The sequence below is a fragment of the Pipra filicauda genome, unplaced genomic scaffold (assembly GCF_003945595.2).
Source record: "Pipra filicauda isolate LSUMZ 115617 unplaced genomic scaffold, ASM394559v2 scaffold20_size4479445_pilon, whole genome shotgun sequence".
Taxonomy (NCBI): Eukaryota; Metazoa; Chordata; class Aves; order Passeriformes; family Pipridae; genus Pipra; species Pipra filicauda.
The window spans coordinates 1,165,320-1,190,576 of NW_024104321.1; the positions used below are offsets into that span (position 1 = coordinate 1,165,320).

Genomic DNA, 25,257 nt, shown 5'->3' on the forward strand with positions numbered 1-25,257 from the left:
TGTAGCCAGAAGCTTTGTGGTCTTCTATATTTACTTCTTCTGTCTTCAGATTAATCAGGTGTGAGTCACTCTCCAACAATAACTTTCATTTATACATTTTTAAAATAGATACTCATGAGAGATTGTCTGTCTACCTCAGTGAATACCTGAGACTCACACCGGTCTATAAATAATGTTTATGACAACCTTTTTACGATTACTAAATCTTTTTAATGCAATAGGAAAGCTGATTTTTTATTCTTCTTATAAATTTCCTTCATTGGTTCTCTGGCACGTTAGAACAACATGTGTGAATTTGTGTAGCATGGACAGCTAAATAAAACCCTGCAGTAGAAATACAGGGTATGATTTAGTTTTCTTCAGCTTTTGCCAGTGCTTTTGGAAATAAATGAACAAAACATGATAGAACTGACAATTTCTTCTAAGTTTTTTGATTGTTTGAAGTGTTTGAAGTTTGAAGTGTTTTAAAATTCTGGGCATCCAAAAAGTAAATGCTGCAGATACCTCCATATTGCTTTCTGCTCGTAGTCATGATAAATCTGATACTGGCATGCTGAATTACAACTTAAAATGTACACCTTTGTTCTGTTCCCTACACTTCTCTTGCAGTTGTCTGAGAACAAATACCACGTCTGTGGTACTCCTGTTGGCTCTGAAACCACACTGACTTTCAGGTGGAATTCCTGCTATAGCTGGTATTAGTCTGTTCAAGAGTATTCTTCCCAGGATTTTGCCAGCAACGGAGAGCAGAGTAATACCACGGTAATTTGAACAGTCTGATTTAACTCCTTTCTTCTTATACAAAGTGATGATGACTGCATCACGGAGGTCTGATGGTAGTTCTCCAAGTTCCCAACAGCGCACCACAAATTCGTGAAATTCAGCATGGAGTGCTTGGCCCTCATACTTTCAGACTTCAGGTGGAATTCCATCAACCCCAAGCTGCTTTGCCAATTTTCACCTGCTGTACAGCCTTAGGAGTTTCTCCCAGAGTAGGGGCAATATCCAATTCATACTTCGCCGGTTGCTGTGTGATGGACTGAATTGCTGAGTTTTGAACTACACGGCTAGTACTGAAGAAAGTCTGAAAGTGTCCAGACCATCGATTCGAGATGGAGGTTTTATCTGTTTCACCACTCTACTTCCTACAGAAAAGTACTTTATTTTGTATTTTACAGGCACACTGATATAACATTTCTGTAGAAGAAAGAAAATGTTAATTTTGAATTTAAAAAAAAAAAGTGTATAATTTTATTAAGTGTATATCAATTTATTAAGTGTATATTATGGTAGAATCAGCTTAACTGGCATGCTCAGCATTTGTATTGTCAGTGTATCGTGTCACAAATTAATAAGGAGACCCACAGATGGTGTCTGTACATAAACTAGAAAAATGGCCTGGTTCTTGAATTTTATCAGCTGTAAATTACTGTTCATTAGCATATACATTATACTGCACCACACTTTGGGCAGTCCAGATGAAATAAATCTGCATTAACATATTGTTCTGGTTGTTAGTTTTACTGACTGTGAATGAATGAGGGTAATTTTCCACATCTTCCTCATCAAGAGGCAACTGCGACCTTTGTGAGCAGCAAAGATTTGAATTTCCATTAGTGCCACTGAAAATACACATAATTAGTGATTTCCCAGTGGAAAAGGTCACTGTAGTCTTTAAAAGTGGCTTATGGCTGTCTTAAAAAAGTGCATGAGAGGTTGTCCATTTACAGCAGCAGAGGAGGCTGGGCTTAGGTATCTCCTAGGGCACTCCACATCTCAGGGTTACAACAAGAGGCTCAGCAACACTCTTGATACTTTTGATCTCTGGTGCCAACCCCAGTCCTCATCCCTGGGGTGACCTGACACCACACAGATCCACTTATCAGAAGAGCAGCTCCTTGAGATGGAGAAGAAAGGAAATACCGGGCAAGCAAACTAAATTTGAGTGGGACAAAAAAATAACCCTGCCATTTCTCAGAGGGCGTGGCAGGTTTGGCAAGAGCTTCCACAGGGCTCCATCTTAGGGCTGGTTCTTTTCAACATTTTCATAAATTACTTGGACACAGGACTTGAAGGTATATTGAGTAAGTTTGTCAGCTATACTAAATTGGGAGGAGCTGTTGACTCCCTCAAAGGCAGGAAGGCCCCACGGAGAGACCTTGCCAAATTAGAGGGCTGGGCAATCACCAACCATATGAAGTTCAAAACGGCAAAGCACAGGATTCTGCACCCGGCACAAGACGACCCTGGTTGTGTGTATAGACCGGGGAATGACAGGCTGGAAGGTAGAGCTTCAGAAAGGGACCTGGGGGTCCTGGTCGATGGCAAGGTGAATGAGTCAGCAGTGCAGCTGACTGGCACCCAGGAGGGCCAACCGTGTCCTGGGGGGCATCAGGCAAAGCATCACCAGCCTGTTGAGGGAGGGGATTGTCCCCCTCTGCTCTGCAATGGTGCAACCTCACCTTGAATATTGTGGCAGTTTTGGGCACCACAATATAAGAAAGATATTAAGCTATCAGAGAGCGTCCAAAGGAGGGCAATGAAGATGGTGAAGGGCCTCGAGGGGAAGCCGTATGAGTAGCATCTGAGAGCACTTGGTCTGTTCAGCCTGGAGAAGAGGAGACTGAGGGGAGACCTCACTGTAGTCTACAACTTCCTCATGAGGGGAAGAGGAGGGACAGCCACTGATCTCTTCTCTGTGGTGACCAGTGACAGGACTCGAGGGAACAGCATCAAGCTGTGTCAGGAGAGGTTTAGTCTGAATATTACAAAGAGGTTCTTCACCCAGAGGGTGGTTGGGCACTGGAACAGGCTTCCCAGGGAAGTGGTCACAGCACCAAGCCTGACAGAATTCAAGAAGCATTTGGACAATACTCTTGGTCACATGGTGTCACTCTTGGGGCCATCCTGTGCAGGGCCAGGTGTTGGAATTTGATGACCCTGTTAGGTCCCTTCCAACTCAGAATATTCTATGATTCTATGATTCTACAAACTTAGTGGGAAAGGATGTCTGGCTGTGACGTTGTCCAACCCCACGTTCAGAGCAGGGCCAACTTTGAAGGTAGTTTGAGCTGTCTGGGGATGTGTTCAGCTGAGTTTGTAACTCCTCCAAGGATGGAGATGACACCATCTCTCTGATCTGCTTTTGCACTCTCTTTGTGCATATTTTCTGTATGTCCATTCAGCATTTTTCTTTCTGCAAGATGTAGCTGTTGCCTCTTGTGCTTTTGCTATGCACCCCTGAAAAAGACAGAGGTGTTCCTTTGTCTTCTCTATAACTCTTTAGATTAGATTTAACTCTTTAGAATTATATCATCTCTCTGCCTCTTCTCCCAGCTGAATGAACCCTTTACTGCTTGTTATGTTCCTATTTTGGTATATAATAGTTTATGCTATATTACACTTTTATAACTTATCTATTGTGCTTTATTTTTAACATTACTTATAATACTAATTTCTTACTATTATACTACTTAGCAATTTGCTGTTGCTTATTTTATATTTCATATCAAAATAATTTCATAAAAAATATTTAGGCTTGTCTTTTCAGAAAATACCCTAAACTGAAAAATAATTATTATTGAATAAAACTCAGTGGGGAATAATCTATTTAAATTTCCCTTTTTCATGGAATTTCTCTTGCCCTGTGTGTTTAGAGCCTAAATTACTGGGACAATGCCCTGGGTTACAGCTTAATATTGAAGATATAAAATTAGTCAAAATTACTGTACTAAGCTGAAAAAAATCAAAATTTTTTCATTTCAATCCCTAAGATCTAATTATTCACACTGTAGGAAGAAATCAGAACTGAGTCAGAATCAAATCATAATTTCACCAGAAGCCATATCCAGAGATGCTCAGTGTGTTGACTTCACACAAATGCAACCTTTACATCATCCTCATTGTAAAAGTGATCAAAGGCATAACATGCCAAATTATTGGATTCAACTTTGAGTATGGCACTTTACAAGTTTATCCAAGTATTATATTTGGCATAAACTACGTGTTTAAATTCTGCCTATAGAATTGGAACAGTGACAATCTCTTGCAGTGCTGACTTAACAGCAATGAAATAAAATAGGCAGCCACGGTTGATTAGAGAGAATATTGACACACATTTATAATAATGTCCATCAGGACAGTCTTATCACTCTCCTTTATTGGGATTATTGAAGGAGTAATATACTCTTATTGCAATATTTACAAAATTCATGCACAGATAAAAAGTAACTCCTATTTAACTGCTATTAGGTGCATCAGATAGCTTAGAGACAAGAAACTGTTTTGGCTGTGTTTGATATTATCAGGTAGTAGTAGTCAATGTAACAACATTGCTCCAGGGAGAAGGTTGTAAGGATACGTAGAAAACATCAAAGCTGTTGGTGGTTTTGATAGGTATCAACAAGAGAATGGCTAGGTTAAATGTTTACTTTTCTGCTGTGAAGTAATTTATATACACTTTTATGTTTAGAGGTATGAATATTAAATTAATTAAGGAATTTTTGGGTTTTGTTTTATCTTTAAGTGCTGACTATTTAACACATCTTCTCTGCTACCAGCAAAAATTCAAGCATTCCTTCTGATCCAGTAGGTATAAGACTTCCACAAAAAAAGATCAAAGAAGTTCCCAAGAGTTTTCATTACTCTGATAAGGAGCTAGGAGAAGAGGAAAGGCATGAATGTTTGGAATATCCTTGCATGACTGCTCAGAATTAATTGCCTGCAGCTTTTTGAATTTATCTTACTTGACTTGCACTAATAGTCACAATCTTAAAAATATTTTTTTTACAATAGAAACTCCAATGAAATAAAATTCCAAAATGTATTTTAATAATGTCCCTAGATAAAAATAGCTGTTTATTCACAGAGTCCTCTCCGCCTTGTAGAAGGATCCAACTGATAATATATTTAGGTCTATCACCAGCATTCCGCTCTTCAGCTGAGAAACAATCAAGTCAGTTTACTGATGGGAACAGGCTTCCCAGGGAAGTGGTTGAGTCACCATCCCTGGAGGTATTAAAAAAGCATATAGATGTGGCACTTAGGGACATGGTTTAGTAGTGGGTCTGGCAGTGTCACATTAACGGTTGGACTTCATGAACTTAAGGATCTTTTCCAACCTTAATGATTCTAAACCATAATGATTCTATGATTCTATGATTTTAGATTGACACTGACCTGAAAAAAACATTAATGATAAACCCAAAGGAAAAAATGAACTGGATTCAAAGCCAATGCATAAAAAAATTAATAATCAGGATAAAATGATCATTACCTGCCTTATGTTATTCTTATGCAGCAGCTATTCCATTACGTTCATTCTGTGTAAAAATGCAATTTCAAGGAAAACAAGACTGGATTCTTTGAAAAATGTTAATAAATCCTAATCATATACAAAAATGGGTCCTAGCCGATATAACAGTTTTTGTGAAAACAAAAAAACAATTTGAAACTTCACTTTTCCTTCAGCAGAATGCTAGTTGTGGAACACTATTGTCAACATATGCTTATCGAGCTTTTTTTCCACTTAATTTGTTTTGCTATAAAATTTACATAAATGCACCTGTTACTGAAATATACAATTAAAAAAGTCTAGGTATTCTGGTTTATAATAAAACACTCCAGAGTGCAGTAATTTACATAATTACCATAAATGTACCATCAGTAACTAAATTGCAAGTCCCTGTGTTACTCTCTCAGCTCCTATAATCTTCTCTTTTACCAAATCTGGTTCCTATTTTTAGACTATTCAAGAAATTTTCAAGGCTACAGTGACTTTGCTTAGCTTTGGGGTTTTCTGAGCAAAGCAGAAAAATTACTGATTTCATAGAAGCAGGTAATTAGACATGCTTTGTCGGTCACTGAATCCAGCATTTTGCTGTTGCACACAATGCACATCCCTTTCTATTTTTTTGCAAGCAACATGTAAAAAGCAGTTAGGTTTTTTTGCTCCCAAAAAACTTGGAAGGCTATTTGAGAACTTGATTGCGCCACTGAAGAAGAACTGTTTTTCATTTCCATCCTAAACTTAATATGTTTATTTTTTGCATATATAAATGATGGGTATAAACCGGTCTTGATTAAACCAGTCTTGATTACTGCTGCTTAAAATGGTGTTTGCTAGTTCATCGAGTCTGGTCCCCTGCTATGACAGACGGATCATTCCGTGTCTTTCATAAAACAGTTGCAAGGGTGGTAAGAAAGTCTCTCCAAAGCAAAGAATGTGAGACTTTATGGAGTCTGAAAAGGAGAAAATCTGCAGTGTTCTGTCCCTCTACATTGTCTGCCATTCCTTTCCATGGAAGTCTGCAGTGCTTTTGTCTCTAAAAGAAGAACTGTACCAGTATTTACAGGAGTAGTATGCACTCAGAGGTCATCACTTTGAAAAAGTGTATGTTAGCTGTTCTGGGCAAAGCACCTTCTAGTTTTCATCTATGGAAGAAAGTTAAATGTTTTCCATTGCCTATTTAAAAATCCTGGCAAGTCCATCTGGGAGGTTGCTGTTGCATTATAGTTGTTGGCTTTGTACTTAAGATATAGGGTTGTCTCAGGTCAAGCTACACTCTCGCTCACTGGATCAAAGTTTCATCTTATAAGCATTGTTAACTATAAAAGCTAGTTCTGGTTTGCCTTTTTTTTTTTTTTTAAAGAATCTTTATCACCATGTCCTTTTGAAATGGAACTATATGATCTAACAAATATAACTAATAGAATCTAAGTAGCAGCTTAGATACAAAGCTTTTTCTTACTTGAGATTGGATCACTTTTACAAGAGGTATGGTGGTCTTAAGTCAATTTTGAGACAGCTTATAGGCCTCTGTGAGAGCTATACAGGCACTGCACTTGCAAGGAAAAAGAAACAATTGCATGAGCTCTTAATGCCACCCTCCCAAGGAAGCATCTCTGCCAGGTTCAGTTACTCCCAGTGATTCCCAATTCCCACTACTTTGCCATTGTTCCAATGCAAAGAGTCTGAATTCCATTTGTTACTCCAGTAAGTTAAGAGCTGGTACTCTATGTCAGCACCGTTTTCAGCTCCATGACAGACTAATGGGTGAGGTGAGGCTCAAGCCAACAATCATTGAAATCACAGAGCAGGAAGCGTGTCCCATCCCGAAATAACCCTGGCATGGTCACTTGGCCACCAGCCAGTTGTGGTTGGACTTTCACAACAGTGCAGAATAAACTGCCCTCGGGAGCAGTGGGTTTAAAATCACCTAAAATGGTTCCTGCTTCCCTGCAAGCTTCTGCTGCCAGCCTTCCTTGTGCAGATGCCAGTGACAGCACCAATGGGGATCCATGGGGATACATCCTGGCTGGAAAATGACCCTGTGCTGTTGGCACAGGGAGGAGTCAGAAGGAGAGGGGTGTGCTCTTCAGCTGGTGAAAAAAGTGAACTTCCAATAGGCATTATGACTGAAAAAAGGCACTGTCAGATCAGGGTAAGATCTTCCTCTGTGAGACAGCTCCTCTGGGAAGAACCTTTCAGAGACCTCAGAGCTATTAAAATACCTAAACTAGAGTCTGGTGCCCTAAAAAGACCCACCTGGATTCCAGCTGGTGCCCCAGAAAGAGGTCTCATCCTACCCCTGGGTCTCCTAGAGATCCTGCATGCTATTTGTCAGGCCTGTGCAAATGTCTTGGATATCCTTGAATACCTCAGATCTTCTAAAATTCTTTTAGATAACTGTTTAAACTCCTGAATGCTTTTATATTGTCAATTTAATTTCATATGTAAATTATATTTTTGGTGATCAAATGAGCTTCTGCTAGTTTACTGAGTACAGAATAGTTCACCACCTGCAGCAGGTTGCATTTCCAATACTAGAAATCAAAATGATAGAGCAAAACCTCTCCTTACCAAATAGATGACAAGCAGCAACAATTTTATGGCTTGATAACTTAAGGAAGACATGTTCTTTACTCTGTAAGTTTTTGATTTTCAGTATTCACAAGTCAGTAGGACCAAGATGTTAAGCACCTTAAAAAAATTTTCTACTTTCACCTATCTACTTTGTTAGTCAGTGACAGATTTTATTTTCTGTGCTTAGTGTTGCAAAGTTTCTTGTAATTTTATGTGTAATATGTGACTGCAAGCTACAGAATGTAATTAAAATGCAGCTTTCTGAAAATGTTATGTTCATGAGGGTAATAAAAAAGAGAAGATTAAATATTTTAACTAAATATGCTTCTGTGGTCTTTTTAATAAAAAATTTCAGAAAAAAAAGGCTTAAAAAACCAAACCTTCCAATAGATTTGTAAAGTTTTGCTGAGTGTTTAATTTTTAATGTTTCCTGTATATAAGAGGAAAAAGAAATGCAACAAACAGAACTGTTCAGATAGTAATTTGATCTGGAAAATACCAAGCTGGCAGGTGCAAGAAAAACAACTGACACCAATGATTAATCTGTCCTTGCCACTCTGGTATAAGCAACTCATGCAGACTCACCATCTTTAGGAGAGAAATTATCAAATATTAAAGGGCACAAATCCCCCTAAAAATCCTCAGACATGCGTTTCCCTTCTTTGTGTAAGGATAAAACAGGAGACCAGTACCAAAACAGAAGGACTGTAGCTCCCCTACTATCCTCTTGTATGATGGTCTTTGTATTAAAAATAGATTGTTTGCAAATGCAACTCAGTCTTTTCCCTGCTGAAAGATGTTCCTAGCTATATCTATTTCTCTGCATTTTTAGCTTAGCACCTTCCCATCAAGCAATGGAGCATGAACAGTTCCTACACTCCTAAGGGCTTCCTGTCTTCCCCGCTATTTAGTTTGGTTTGGTTGGAGGGATCTGGCCCAAGAATGGTGAAAGGAAGTCTGGTTTCAAACTTCTTGACCCTGCTAACACATTGGACATTTTCTCCCACAAATGACTCAATGTTTTCACTTTCAGATAGCAGAGGACTGGAAGACTGGAGAAAAAATCCGTTCAAGAAAGCTGAGCTGACAGCTCTTTCAAACTACAGAGGGCAATAAAATACACAAATCATGCTGAAATTGCCTTGCAAGAGCCAGTTATCTGCTAATCTATTGGGGAAAAAATATCTGCACATGGAAATCATTTGGAGGGATGGGGAAAATTTGGTTGATCTTGATTTAAATCCAGGAGTCCATAGCCAAGCCAAGTTCTAGTTGCTCTTAGTGGGATATTGTGTTGAGTTTGTGTGGCATGGTTTGCGGTTGGGGTGTTGGGGTGGACACCTACAGGGATGGCTTCTGTGAGAAAATCCCTTCTACCAGAAGCTTCCCCCATGTTCAACAGAATCAATACCAGCCAGCTCCAGGATGGACCTGCCACTGGCCAAAGCCAAGCCCATCAGCGATGGTGGTAGAGCCTCTGGAATAACAGATATAAGGGAGCAGTGTTGGATCAAGGGTTGGACTTGATGATCTTGGAGGTCTTTTACAACCCAGTTGATTCTATGATTCTATGATTCTAAAAGTTACTGCAAAGAAGGAAACTGCAGTCAGAGAAGAGAGGAGTGAGATTATGCGAGAATAAGAGCAGGAGGTGCTCCAGGTGTCAGAGCTGAGGTTCCCCTGCAGCCTGTGGTGCAGACCATGGTCAGGCAGCTGTGCCCCTACAGCCCACGGAGGTTCACAGTGGAGCAGAGATCACATGCAGGAGCAGGACCCTATGCTGGAGCAGGTGGATATTCCCAAAGGATGCTGTGACTCTGTGGGAAGCCTAAGCTGGAGCAGGCTCCTGGCAGGAACTGTAGCCCCATGGAGAGAGCAGCCCATGCTGAAACAGGTTTGCTGGCAGGACTTGTGACCCTGCAGTGGACCCCTGCTGGAGTAGCATGTTCCTGAAGGACCCCATGATTAGACTGGTTTTTAGATTTTTCAGACATGCCAATCCATACTTCTCATTGAAGACAGACACATCTTCCTTCTCCTGAGTTTCCTTGGAAAAACTGATGCTGAAGAATTTTTCTAGGGCTCCAATTCTGCAGATGCCTCTTGTGAAAAGTATTTACTGAGTCTGGGCAACTTGAATTGGTAGGAAAGCAGGGATTTTCTATGGGAAGGGCTGAGTGCTGGCTATAAATAAAATGAATTAAGTACCAAGTTGCTCCTTTCCCCACTAAATACTCAAGACTGAATGAGCTGCCTGCCTGAAGCAGGACACACTCTGGGAAAGTTTAGCAGAGACTGATAGAAGTGCTGAGCTTTCTCCAATCCATAAAAAGTAGAGAGAAAGCTCATGACAACCCTGAGGACTGGATCTGTAATCAGCCCCATGCTTTGCGGGGTGGAGTTCAGATTCAATCTCAGCAGTTTTTAATAGGACAATTTAGTCCTTTGAAATTTGGTTCTGGTCATTGGAAACCGACTCAGCCACTGTAGGTGCACCATGTCTTGGTAGGTCTCAAAGTGTAGGTCTTCAATTCTGGACTTTTCTTCTATATATGAATTTTCCAACTAGGTCATCACTTAGAAGATAGTAATAAGTGCTCCTACTACTCAGTGACTATTCAAGGGACTCAGTGACCGCAGTGGCAGAACAGTGACAACGTTTTTTACTGCACTAGGAGAGGAAAGCCAAGCCTTGCTCTGGATCCATGCCAATGGCCATTTAAAACCAGACCAACCATTTCTGAGCACCTACTCGTCTGAGCTGGGGAGTCAAACCGAGCTAGATGTGTCACTGTTGATGAACATCATTTATCCATCCTATCTCAATATAGAGCACTTCCAGCTCTGATTCTAGATGGATGTAGTCCAGAGTTTAGACCACAAACTTCAGTAAATCTTGAACTATTTAAGATAGAAGTTTTAATATTCGCACTCCAATATTTATCAGGTAGTCAGGTCACATAACCAATCTGTTTCCTGAGAACTGAGTTCCTATTGGGAATAATCCTAATTTGTATTTCCATACAAAGCTGTAGTGGCTGAGCATATCCTTGGCAGAAAGCTCTAGTTTAGAATATTTGAGGACACATTTTTTTTGTTTGACTGGGTTCACCCACTGTTTCTACTAAGAGGAATTAAAAGTTTTTTTCCAGTGTCAGCCTTTCTCTGGTTCTGCCACCTCTAATGAATGGTCAGCTGAAGTATTCCTGAAAGACATAAAACCCATTAAACTTGAATCTTCAGTTAGGAAAATAAAATTTAAAGAAATTGTAGTTTGTTTATATTTTAGATGGGTTCTTCAAGCAGACAAATGAAACACTTAATATTCCAGACTTTCTTGTCCATTTTTCTGGTCAGGCCAATGCACACATCTCACAGGCTGATTAGTTTTCTGGCACTCCTACTTGAAATTAACTTCTTAAGTAATTCTTAAATGCTGTGGTTTATTTACTTCCAGTAGCTATGAGGTGACATGTCCTCCCCTTTAGCAGCAGTAGTTTATACACATGGCTATTTTTTTAACTTATGCATAGCTAAAATGAACCAATCTGTTGCTTTTCAGTGTCCAGCTCAACAAGACAGTGAGTCAGCACACAATCACTTCATTAGGAATGGAAGATGCACAGCATGAAAGAAGAGACTTACTGGTTCAAACTCTAAATAAATAAGCTACACTTTCAGGTTTTTATTTTGGCAATTCATGTAAAATATATGAGTACTTTACTCCTGCAAACACCCAAAAATCAAAAATAATAGCTTCACTAATGAAGCACAGCTTTCTTCCCATTGATCTCTCCATTGATTGACTGAAAAAAAAAAAATCAGGGTTTTTTGACACCATGGGATCTCACTGAAAAATTTTTGCTGAAATTTCTATTCTTGATGAGTAGCCTGCCAGTGAATAGTCTTGTGGTATGGGTCTGCGTCTGGGTTTGGAGTATCTAGGTTCACTTCTTCCTCTGGGTTGTGCTTTCCCTCACCTTTTGAAGCTGATCCATCGTGAAAAGAATATTTAACTGTTCAGCCAGGGAACAGGAGCGTATTATCCAATGTCTTGATGCAGTTTTGGTCAGACATAGAGCTGGGATGAATGAGCAGGTCTGAACACAGGAGCAGGTATGTCCATAATGAATCGAGTGGATCACTGCCTGGCATTCCCTGCAGCATGGCTGCATGCCTGTCAGATGTATGGATAAATCGAGCTTCTCCCCCTGAGAAACATCTCCTCCCTTGCTGTGCTGGTGGGCAACAGCCCTAACAGCTCCTCTTGGCAGCTTCTTTCAGTCCTGCTTTTGTTTAAAATGCCTGAAATGGAAATGAAATCTTGTTCTTGGCTGGGAGGTCTTACTCAACACAACACGTTATTTTTTCAAATTTGGTCTATTTCCAAATATTTGTGCTGATACTTACCCACATTTGGCATGGGACATAGAATCCTCTAACCCTCTCTTGGTACAAAAATATAAAGAACATTCTTCAAACCATTCACAAAGACAAATTTGGTTATTTCCAAACTGTAATACTTTGCAGACAGAACTTTACAGATTTGATATACAACGATTTTGACAAGTCTTTTTCCTACTGGACTTTTGCTACAAACAGGTATATGTAGAAGAACTTAAATACAAATTAGTAACTTTAGTTAGGACAAATACTGCAAATACTATTCAAATAAACAAAATATGCAATATAAGAAAATTTCACAGTTTTTACTTACTTTCTTTGTTTTGTCCATTGCCTTCAGTATGGTTATGTTTAAGTCTTCCAAAACAGATAGAACATTTTCATACTCTCCTAAGTGCTTGGAAAAATAATCTAAAAGAAATAAAAAAAACACATCATCTATTAATTACCTGAAAAATCAATATTTCATTAAATATCAGTTTTACTAACTCTCAGTTCAGTTCATTTAATAATGGTATTATTAAATATGTAAATATAAAATGAATGGGAATGAGAATGAAAAGGATAATTTTATTTTTTAATTTGGTATTATTTCTCTGCAAAAATCTTTCCTGGAATACTTAAAATACCAAAATCAGTATTTCAAAACATTCTCTTTCAATAAATGAGTTGCCAAAATGACAAAAAATTTACAGTATCAATTTGATAGCTGAAACAAACTTATTTTCAAAATATCTACGTTTTCTTTGCCAACTTGATTTTTAGTCCAATAGTCTACTTTACAGGTACTAGCAGGAAATGAAGTTTTCATATGTATGTACTAAATTGAATTATATTGATACAAAAATGAATAATTCTGGTAAAGCCCTTAGAGGAGATAAGATGAAGTCAGGGCTGTTGTGAGTTGTGGTTGGTTGAGACCAGTTGTTTCTATCCAAGAAATTGAGACCATGAGTTGGCCAGATAAACTTCTAGCCTCAGATACTATGATTATATTTTCAACAAGTATGATGCATGCAATATACTTTTTAATGAAAATCATGGAAATAACAAATTGCAGGATGTCCTTATGTAGCTGCTTAAAGCAAAGAACATTTTAACAGAAAGAGCTGATGTAAAATCAGGGGGCACAACTCAATCAGAGGGATTACAGCAAGTGAAGGAAGCAAACCTGGGAAATCATGACCTGAGTTCCCATTGGTTGATGTGGGGAAATACAATAGAGGGAGGCACAGGAAGGAAAAAGTGTGAAAAGGAAAGAAAAAAACTTATATTAAAGCTAGAGACTGTGTTAGACGAGGCATTTAGATATCAAATCACCTGGAAAAGCACAAAAAGCAACATCTAAATGGCAGATGGGAAGAACAATAAATAGCAATACTTTGAAGCTATTAAGAGGTCAGCATGAGCTTCTCAGGGGAATCACGAAAGCATAAGTTACCAGGAACACTTCAACATAACCTGGTATTGCTAAGAGGTTGAATGAAAACATATCATGAATTAATATGTGGATGTTTTTTCATTTAATTTCTCAGGTGAACTGAGATGACTCAGGAAGAGCTGTATAATCACAAGCTCAAACAGGTGTTGAGTAAACTTGGTACCAGATTCACAGATGAGAAACACTCTAGTAGCAGCATATGAAAGATTTAAAAGGCAGCTGAAGCAACTCGTATTTAATCAAAACGGACAGCAAACAGAGTCAGTGCTGGATTAACACCCCCCTCAGCCCATCAAGCCTGTAAACCTCCAGTACAATGTCAACAGCAGTAAATCCCTTGTGGAACAAAACCTGTCTTCCTTGGCCAGGTTTATACAATTTTGACCAGGTGCTCAACCAGCACTAGTTGTCACAGCCCAATTCACTTCAGATGAGTCTCTTGTCCTATATTTGTAAGCCACAGGCTGAGGTACCTCTTAGTGAGTTCTTGGCCATGGGAAGAGTCATCCTGTGGGTAAGTAAATGAGCTTGTTTTCAACTTAACAGTATTTTCAGCTTTTAAATGTCTTTAACATTGTTGACCATTGGAAAACTTAGCAGGCTACCAGCTCTCCCTCAGAAAAAGGCTGGCGTTGACAAGTATAAATGTTGAGGGTTTTTTTCCTGACATTCTGTGGGAGGACTTGCAAAAATCTTATGTGAATTGTTTTCTGCTGGAAGCAGAACTCCTAAATCAGGGGCTGTAAGATCAGCTGGAGAGCAAACAGGGTGTTGGAGAAATGATTCACAGCCCAGAATAGGGTACAGAAATAAGTAATTGGGCCAAATTCTAGGCCTTGCAAGAGTTTTACTGTCATGAAGGATGATAAAACTTCTCAAACTGCTGTTCTCGCTGGCTCAAGTAGGAGGAAAGTAATGAATTTTCCTCCAGTGGGGTACTAATATGACAATCTTTTTCAAAATTCCTAAAGCACTCATACTTGTTAAAATGTGAAACTAACTAGAAAAAATATCTCATATGAGAGGGAAATAAGATAAAAGCCATCTCTCTATCTATGTATCAGAACAAATTTTGAATCTCGGAGAATGTGAAGTACTGTGTAGGAAAAATATTTTCAAAGTAGTTTCTGCACATAGTGGATGATAGAGTCTGAAAATATTATAAGCCATCTGCATTTTTCCAGGAGTTCTTTGAGTGGAAAATATTTCCTGTTTGAGCTACAAAGATTAAACAGAAAAAAATAATCACATGGTATGTTCATTTGCACAGGGCTGCTGCAGGCATAGATTATGTTCTTTCCCAAAAGGGAACTTACCACAGAGTTCTTCTGTGTCAAGATTGCTGGAAAGATAAGAGTATAGAGGGTTAGTGAGCTTAGTAATATTTTTTTGTTGGATCGGTAAATAGTAGGACTCAAAGATTAGCCTGACTAGGGTATGAAACCCCCCCCGCCTGGGCTGCAGCAGGAGTTGAGAGTGCCTGGCCCTTGCTGGCCTTGCTCTGCTGCCTCAGGGAGGCTTGTCTGAAGCAGAAGGCTGCAGCCTTTCTGAAGCTGGTGGCAGGTGCAGCCTCCCTTCATGATCACATTCCCACTGGCACCTTCCTACTCATTAACAACCCACTTTGATGTTCCTTGCCCAGCCTTTGTGCACCATGGTGCAGGGTCACTGCTCCTCAGGCCTTACACATTTGGTCCCAGTTCTGGCAGAAATCTACCTAAACATCAGAAATGTTGGTGGTTTTTTTTCTCCGCCTTTCTGCCTGTACTCCTCTTCTGTGGACAGTGGGGCTCAGAGACCTTGGCCCTCCATGCTAAATGAGGAAAAACCCAATAACTTTCTCCCATTTCCAATCCTTCTTGTGCAGTAGTGTTCCATGGGAGAGACAGTACAGTAGGAGGATAAAACCAGACATATTCCATCAGCACTCATAATTTCTATCGCTTTCTGGCCATACAAAACCATTTCACCACTACTAGCTTCAGCAAAATTAGTGATAAGTATAGCTGTATTGCCATATTCCCATGCCATTATATAAGTACATAAATGCAGGCAAGTGTTCTATACAATTCAAACCTGTTCACTTGGAACAGATTTTGTCTTGATCAACTTTGAAGTGATATTTTCTCTCATAAGCAATATTTTCTTTCTGAGGCCTTAACAGACAGAAGAAAAAAAACATTCGACCTACAGCTCATTACTTAAAGTTAGCATATTGACTTTCTTCCAAGGAGGAGAAGAAACTGATTATTAAAGAAACTTAAAAGCACGAATGTCCTCTTTGAATCTTGCTGAGGGGTGAATATTGAACGGCTGATTGCACTTAGGGTATTTTCACTTATCTTTTTAATGGGATTTTTTAATTGATCTTTTAATAAAATGATGACACAGTGCTATCTTAAAATCACTTTCACCACTGCTAACTTCCATACATCTGGCTTTTATTTCACAAGGGAGAGAAACAGGGAAACTGCAGGATCCTGGGTTATCACAAACTTGCATACTCAGGGCTATAAAAACTTCTGAACACTTTTAATTGATAATGTAAATGAGATTTTCACACAACTTTTATTAATTGAAGGTGACCTTATCTGCATTTGAACAGGCCAAGTTAGATGGCTGCCAATGAGACTTGCACCTGATTTTTTTTTTCCAGTGACCTTGGTGGAAGGTACAAAGAAATTCATAGTCTGTAAGAACAGGTGCCGAAGCTGAGAAACTTAACTCTTAGGTCAACAAACCATGTGATGGGAAAAAGTGTCTGCAACTCCTTAAGGCTTTTTACCACAGATCACTACAGCATCAATGGTCAAATGTGTCTGACCACCCACTCCAGCAGTTCACCAGTCATTTTTGGAACAGTCCAGGTGTTCCCCCTTTGATTGCAAACTGAATTCCCGAAAGCTGGAAAATTGCCTGAGTCAAAAAGCCTTGACAGAATATGATGATGTTAAATGACAGGAGTTTGCTGTTATGATGCCTACTATTTGTTAATCATCCCTTCATTTTCTTCTCTTTCACATCATCTGCCTTAATGCCGTAATGTAAAACACATTTCTGCATTTCTTAATGTACAGCTTGATAACTATGTTTAAAATAGCCTTTCACAGTTACCCAGTCAAATTCATGCTCTTTTCAAATTTCGTATTTGAATCCATTCTCATCCTTGTCCTTCTGCAGTATCCTCAGTACCATGGTACTGATATAGGGAGTAGCTTGGAGGCTTTCAGCATCCCTGTTTTCAGTATGCTGTTAGTCTTATTGGCAGGAGTGACACAGCTGCAAATGGACTACCAGTGCAGATGGAAAAGTATTTAGGTGCTGAATTAATTTTCAGTTAGAACTGGACATCTGAATAACGAGAAAAATATTATGCAAAGCAATTTTTGCAGCAAGCCTGTGACAGAACACAGAAAAGACACAAAGTACATGGATTTCAGTCTAGCATACTCAGTATTTCTTTGTTATAAATACCCCTCATTGTTCTTGGCATCCTGTTTGAAGGGGATGCTGTTCTAGGCAGGGAAGCTATAATTTTGTGTCACAGATTATTTCATTCTCTCAGAAATTATAACATGCTGCTTCAAACACAGTTGTGAACAAATCTAGGAGGTTTTTTGCTGCATACAAACAATTTTGAGCTCCCTGCAAGATGCTACAGAAATAATTAAAGAAATTTGGCTTGTACTTATTAATACAGGAGTGAGGTACACACCAGAGGGCTGTTTCTGTTACTCAGTACTCAGGTTCATAGCAGGCACCTGTTCATCATTTCAGTGGGTACATATGCCAAGGATGCTTCTGCTTAGACCTATAATCTGGAAATGCTGAACATGTTATTTGCGATATTTACTGGATGAATCACATCCAGCCACCAGCCCTCCACTCACAATAAGCAACTGAGGCATCGGGTGCAGCCAAATGTATTCACACCATGTTAGCATGTTAATTTTTTAAGTCCTGCTCTCAATTTGCTTTCTGACTACTAGATGCAGTCCCTCTACGTCTGTGCCTAAAATGTTCTCTACGTAAAAACATGAGCTATTTTTAAAGAACTGTTACACTGAGCAGTCCTGATCACTGCAAAGTCGATCATACCTGTTGCTCAGTGACAGAAAAATAAGCAAATTCACTTGAATGAACGGTGGCAAAAGTGCCTATTCATGCTACCTCTGGAAGTGGGCCAAAATGTAGAACTGCAAAGCAGCTGTGATCTTGTTCTGCCCACCACAGTTAGCTGTGGACTGGGGGCTGCCAGGGAGGAGGGAAGGTTAAAGCTATTCCACTCATTCACTGCTGTGGATCCACTGATCCACAACCCCACCCACTGACTTGACACATACTGTTCTCTGATAGGAAAGGCACCTCTAGGCAGAGGTACCAACAGAAGATCTGCATATTTTCCCTGGACCACAAGAAGAGACAATGATATCTCTTCAGGAGTTATATACAAAGTATGGAGTCTGGCATTTAAAGCAGATACTTTATTGAAGAATCCAATAATATATGAAAGACTTTATGAACAAACTTAATTTAGAAAATTCATTGCCATGACTTATAGCTGGATAAGGATAACACTTTCTTCTTCAGATCTCTCTTCATTCTCAGATATGCTAAGGATTTTTTCAGGAGCTTGAACCAACTCTCTTTTGCATCCCATTTGCATGACTTTTTGCTAAATTTGGTTTTAGGGAGGAAGGTTCAAAGCTAGTATCACCTGTTGTTAAGTAGAAGCATATAATTTGTGAGTGAAAGAAATTATATATTACTTAAACTATGCAAGGGTGACTGCATAGTCATCCATGGACAATCTTGGCCAAAATGCTCTAAGCTCTTTGCAACATGAAAGCCTGCATACCATCCCACTTTAAGTCAGCAAAAAGAGGTAAGCGCTCCAACATTACAGAGTGTGTTTCACAAAGGAGTCCTATGTGTGCACTTCCAATTTAGGGGTTTTCTCTCTCACAGCTGCTTTGCAACAGTGAATATTCAAGTTTGTTCAAGGTTTCTTACCACTGGAGGCAAAGCTGCCTCCAGGATGTTGCAGTGCTGTGATAGGCCCAGGTGTTGGCCTCTTGTCACAGAAAAGGAAGAAGGAGAGGAGGAAGAAGGAACAGAGGTGGGACAGAGCTCCTGAGTCTGTCCTTGAGGAGGCAAACTTCCTTCTGCCCTGAGGACACTGCAGCTATTCAACCCCAGGTCCAGCTGGACTGTGCATCTGCTGGACCCTCAAAGGCAGCAGCGAGCTTGACTTTCTGGGCTCTGACATGGGCAGCAGGGTCATGGCTCTTTTAATGTCCCACATCCTGCTGCACTAAATAATTGCCTAGTTTGCTTATGCTTAGCTTCAGGCTAAGTGATAACTTCAGAATCATCACTTACTGTTCTCCTGTGGCAGGACTACAGGAGAGAATAAAGTTTTGATTTTTTTTTTCCTAAGAACTCATCTGAAAAAACAATCCTCTAGTCCTTTGCATTCAGCAATGATTTATAGGGATCCAATGACTACATAGCTGACAAGTCATCTTAATCATCTGAGCTACACCAGCCTCTGTGTTGCTAAAAGAGGCTTAATAACACTATTAAAACTCAAGGTGTATGTCAAAATCTGTAGAGCATTGTGCAAGGGCTGCAGAGCTATGATTTTTTAGCAGAGTCTGAAACCTGAATCAAACACAACATCATGGTGGCTCTTTTGCCACAGGGAACAAATTTCAGAGTTTTTACCCCATAGGACATGAGAATGTTTTAATTTCTGGTTCTGTCTCAAAATGATTTTTTAAAAAAAATGAGATTAAATTATTTATTTTTTTGACAAACTAAAATGTTACATTGTTTTATTAAACTCCTTGGAAATACACATCTTGATAGAGGTGCCAAAATGTTGTGGTTCTCTGGGAAACCCAGACTAGGACTAGGCTTTCAAACTACACCTACCATTAAGCAATGTACTCACTGCTGGGAAGCCAATGTTATCTTCTGAAGAACTGAAATGAAACACTTTAGGTCAGCTCCATTTAGGTAAATGCAACTGAAAATAGTCATTACCATCTGATTTCCTCAGTGTGAGTGATTCTCATTTGTTTCTGCAGAAAGCTGATTTTCCCATTAAAAATAATCATCCATATGGAAAATTTTGAAGCAAAATTCTATTTGCAGCTTGTCTGTCTAACGAGAGGACCCAGTAGCATCAAGACTGTATAAATCATTCTCAGTGAACTTCTTTTGATCAGTTGTGAAATACTAAAATGAATAATCAGCTCACTCTGACCAGTATCTTGCCTTTGTCTCTGTGCTTCATTTTCAAACAGATTTCTGTAGCTATTGTCTGAAAAATCTGGTAGTTAAAGCCAATAGTTGCAATTACAACTCTTAAATATTAGCAAACATACCTTCCTGATGTCAATGCTGAACCATGTGCCTGAAATCCTAATTTAATGTAAAAGAACCATTTTTAAAAATGGTCAAAAGCCAATAATTATATTCCTCTTGCATTTTTTTTTGCATTCAATAATTCCTTTTTAGAAAAAAACCCCTTTTCACTCATCTGCAGTTCACCTAATTAAAGAGCCTGCCTGTATCTCATATCCTTTTAAATAGATATTTTATTTTCCTAATTGTTAGAAGTTAATTATTTTTTTTCTGTGTACTTGTACTGAACTGTGAAAGATCAGCAATACCAGGAGACCAAAATACGCCTTCCAACTAACAGAGAAGAAAGCCTTCTAAGGCAGAGATAATTAGTATCCTTAAACTATACTTAAATTACTGAGGTTTTGTCATTATTATCTTTACAACCAGAATGTTAAAGGAAGCATTCTTGTCCATAAAATATACATTTCATTTTAGTTTAGGTGCACAGTACTGGGCCACAGGCTAATGCAGTCGGATGGGTTCCTACGATTGCAAGGACAATGCTAACCAGCTTCTTGCTCTCAGACATCCAGTTTCGGAGTTTGCTACTAGGGCAGATGATCTCAGCACTTCTCTTTTCACCCAAGGGAAGAACTAGGGCTCAGCTAATGAAGACCTGGACAGGTGGGAGGGAGGTGGATTCACTTTGGGACTGAGTCCTAAATGTAGATGTCTGTGTGTCCAATCTGCCCTGCCAGCCAAAGTACCCCCAATATATTCAGTGGAGTTGGAGGGTTTTAACTGACCAGCTAGCAAGAGACTGAGTATTAACTAGATATAACATATCCAGAACACCTAGTGTTCCTTCAAATGTTCTAGCATTTCTCTTGCCACCTATGTCCCAGCTGCTTCTCCTGTCAATCCTTTCCATGTTAGGCTGATTTTCAGGTGCAAGCATCTTAAATGCCTAATAACTGGGCAACAGAGCTGAAGCCTATGTGAACAGCATCACATCTTACGTGCCAGTGACTTCATTGACCAAGAGGGAGCCTCAGACTCCCTGCTGACACATACACATGCAAGTGTAGATGTGTCTCCATTGTGCCAAGTCACATCCTGACGTGCAGTACATGCAGCATGATGGACTCTCCCAAACGCCCAGCATAAGATCAGTGCTGCAGGTGGCCAAGGCTTTCAGGTCCTCACCAAACTCATCTCTGACTTGTGCATAGTTTATCTTGTGCTACACACAAAGGTTTAATGGGACCTCCCTACCTTTGGGAGGGTGCCTGTGCCCCAGGTCCTGAATAGTTTAAGCATCCCTCCTATCTTGTAACTAGGGTCCTGACTGAGGACTTCATTTTACTAATGAGTAAAGTGAGAAGAACAAGTCTGATTCCCCACTGACTCCTGTGAGTCAGTAATCAGTGAAGCATTTATCGCTCTATTTCTCCAGCAGTGCTGCAGACTGAATCCCCTTGAGATCCTCTGTATATCTCTTAGTTTGTAACTTTGCCAAATATTCTCATTATTTTCTGACAACTTTTCCCTGAGGATGCCATTATGAAAAAACAATTTCCATGAAAGTTATGAGTGGGAGAAGGAAGGGTGAAGGATAAGAGTTAAAAAAGGGATGTTTACATTTGCAATGACTGCTAAAACTTATTCACTAAACCATTAACCATGTCAAGGATTCTTGCTCTGCTGAAACACAAGCTCATTAGAGTTGACATTAAAATTAAGCAGAGGCCAATTTACCATGGAAATGGGCTTTAAAAGTCTTCACCCCTTAAGCCACTAATTCCAAACTTTTCCTGCATACTTCACTCCATGTATAAAAAGACCTGTGTTGCTGATACCTTTCTCTACTTTCAGTACAATTATTCAGGCAATAACACATGTAAGGAAAACAGCTGTATTTCTTCAGAACTGCCTCTTCTGAAGTCCAGCTGTCCTTCAACACTGTCTTGCATGAAAGCTGTTTTGCTTTCACTTAATAACCAGAATGCTCTTAGACAGCAGAGCATTAGGTCTTCAGCTCCGAAATTATTTCAGCTCATGTCATCCATGAGCTGTGTGTTGTCACCTTCCTTGTCAGCCTCAGGAAAGACTTCTGGGGCCTTTGCAGCACTTGCACTTGCAGCACCCTTCCTGTTGCTTCCTGCAGAGCCTTGCTGAGCACTATATGGCTTGGAGCTAAGATTGTGGGGGAAGAGAGGGGAGATGAACCACACTGAGAGTACCTTCACATTCACAGAACTCCAACATGATTATCAACTCAGCTTTGAAGTAGAGTGCACTGAGGTTTTCTGAAGTCCTAGGACAAGCACTGACCAGCTCCAGACTGAGACATTACAGGTGTATAACATGGATGTCATGTCAAATAGATGTCAAATCAGAATGCAAAGATAAGCTCTTCCTCTTGTCCCTTCCCAGCTCACAGCTATGCACTCATGTTGGCCTAGCTCATGCTGTGGGGGCTTGGCTGCTACTCAACACACCGTGGCCTTGGATCTATCTCTTGGAAACTTTATGCAGTGGTAACTAAATCCTACTCATGTATTTTTCCTGGTGATTATGGTCACTGCAACACCAACCTTTTACTTTGTAAGAAGATGACACTGGATTGCACCAAATACTAAGGTGCAGAGATCTCAGTCAGGCAGACACAATCTGAATTACTGGGAAGTTAAAACGTCTGTTATTTGCTGTGCTATCATACTGGAAATGGTAATTACTCATTTTAGCAGTCTTCCACAGCCTATCTGACTGACATTAGAGCCTGTGTAACAGGAGGTTTTAATACCTGGTTAGTTTAGTCCCCTGAAAAGTGTAAGTCTTTTATACTTTGAATATTTTATTGAAAGATTGTTGCAACAGAGCTGAGAAGGGAATTGAGATTTCCTGAGCTTGTGGTCCATGGTTATCACCCCGAGGCCACATCTCCTTTTTTATCTTTAGGCTTTGAAGTACAAAAACCCATGCACACAGACAGTGAGGTTTTGAATGTTGGCAGAGTTAAAAGATTTAATGCAGGTGGAAACCCCCCAAAGTCTGCACTTGTGAAACGCTGGGTATGAAATCTTAAGATGCTCCAAGAAATGAACTAAGGGATCATGACACGCTTCCCTAGCCATCTGTCCCAGGCATTTGTGTATGGTGTGAATCACTGCATAATCTCAATGCTAACAAAATATTTCTGGGATAGGGAACTACAGTCTGCATGTTGTAAATAGTGAAGTAAAATAGAGAGAAGATAAATGACTTGCCCAGACTTTGACAGAGTCTGTATTTTAACTGGATAAGAGAGACAAAATAATCTGTACAAATCTTCTACTACTAGCTACACAACTGAGTAGAATTCCTTACCCTCCCCTACTAAAAACAAGCCATAAACTACTTGGGACTTTCAGGCACAAACCTGGATTTTCATTTAATTCCCTTGGATAATTTGCGAGAGAAAACATCACAAAACAGATGGTTTTGGGATTGTTGATATGTACATGATTCTCCTAACACTTACATTACAACACTTCCCAAGGTTCACTGAACATTTTGCTACTTTTCTTAGCCAGATTGTTAGTTTGAGACATTTTATGTAACCTGCCCTTTTCAGGAAATGGCAGTGAGTAAAGTTTTTGCTCCTTATTATATCTGCTTCATGTGAGTTTTGCTGGAAAGCTATACTTACAAGAAAATTATATTATACTGTCCAAGTTGTCTCTCTTCACTATATCCATTTGATATCTTGCTGTCTGCCTGCCAGGATTCTCAAAAGCTTTCAAAGGGCCTAAGAGAATGCCTTTAAAATGTATTTGGTTCTGTTAGAGAGAAAGATCAAGCCTTGTAAAATACTTTTCAGCTGCAAAGTCAGCTAAAGCCTTTTATCAGTTAAAGACTTCATGAAAAAACATACTCAAAAAGCTTCTTGTTGTTGCTTTAAATCTAAGCTTCAACTATGTTTTCTTACCTAAATCTAGGTTGTACTCTGTAACATAAGTTAACCCATCAATAGAAAGCACTCCTTCTGGTTGGAAAAGGTAATTTAGTAGGTTGCCTAAGTCTTCCACCTGTTCGATTCCCTGAAATACATGAAAATATGACCCTTCACAGTACATATTCTGTGACTTTTGTGCCTAGCTTTTTGCCAGGCTTTTCCTGGACAGTGAGAATGATTTCTCAGATGGCTGCTGTGACAGTTTTGTTACCTATTCTCAGCTAATAACTCTAGCATTCAACAGTTGTATCTATTCTTCAGGTGTGCCTGTCTACCAGGAGGAAAACATAATGCAATTCTCACTTTTCTACATATTTTTCAGATCTGTATATTTTCTGTTAAAGAGAAAATGGTAAAAACAATAATAAAAATTAAAATATTTTAAGAATTAAAAAAGCTTTACAAATAAAAAAGAAAGAAAGAATAGATCTAGAACATCTCTTTTTTTCTTAGAAATCTTACTTAGTTCTCCAGGATTTCTGCCCTTATCAGGATGCTTCCTGATAAATGCAGATAAATGGAATTACACTGAAAGAAAACCACTTCTGCAGATATGTGGTACATATGAGGAAGTCCAAAGCTGTATCAATGAGTCTGGCTCTGAAGTGAGTTTTTGACTCTGGGTTATTCATACCATTGGCCTTCTTGACCACAGAGACACATTGTTAGCTGATGCTCAAACTGACGTTCACCCAATGTCCTTTTCTGCTAAGCTGCTTTCCAGCTGGGTGGCCCCCAGCATATACTGGTGCACAGAACTATAGAATCATATAATTGTTAAGGTTAGAAAAGACCTCTAAGACCATTGAGTCCAGTTGTTAACCCAGCACTGCCAAATCCCCCAGATACCTTCACAGGTGGTGACTCCACCACCTCCCTGTCTCCTTCACCCCATCCTTTAATCACTTTATAAAGCCTATAGTGTTTTTCATTCCCCAGAAGTCCAACAGATTGAGTAGCATTTCTTCTGCTTACTTCAGGACATTATGTTGGCACAATCTCTAAAATCTTGTGAATTCTACTATGAAACTACATTTAATTTGATTCCATTTTCCACAAAAGCATGGAGTTATTCCTCCCCAGGAACAGAACTGCTCTTCTCCTTGTTGAACTTTATGAAATTCCTGTCAGTTAATTTCCCAGTGGCCTTGTTTAACCCAGCCATAAAAGGGATGTCCAAACAGCCCAAGGGAAAGC

General features: G+C 39.4%; 1 protein-coding gene across 1 annotated transcript in view; it reads right to left on the reverse strand.

Moving 5' to 3' along the window:
• The window catches only part of NECAB1 (N-terminal EF-hand calcium binding protein 1), a 108,354-nt gene that overhangs the window by 18,923 nt on the left and 64,174 nt on the right, over positions 1-25,257 (reverse strand). The window contains exons 4-5 of the mRNA XM_027737352.2: positions 15,026-15,051; positions 12,582-12,679 (exon numbers count right to left, since the gene is read on the reverse strand). Of these exons, the coding sequence (XP_027593153.2) occupies positions 12,582-12,679; positions 15,026-15,051 (124 nt within the window). The remainder of the gene's footprint in view (positions 1-12,581; positions 12,680-15,025; positions 15,052-25,257) is intronic.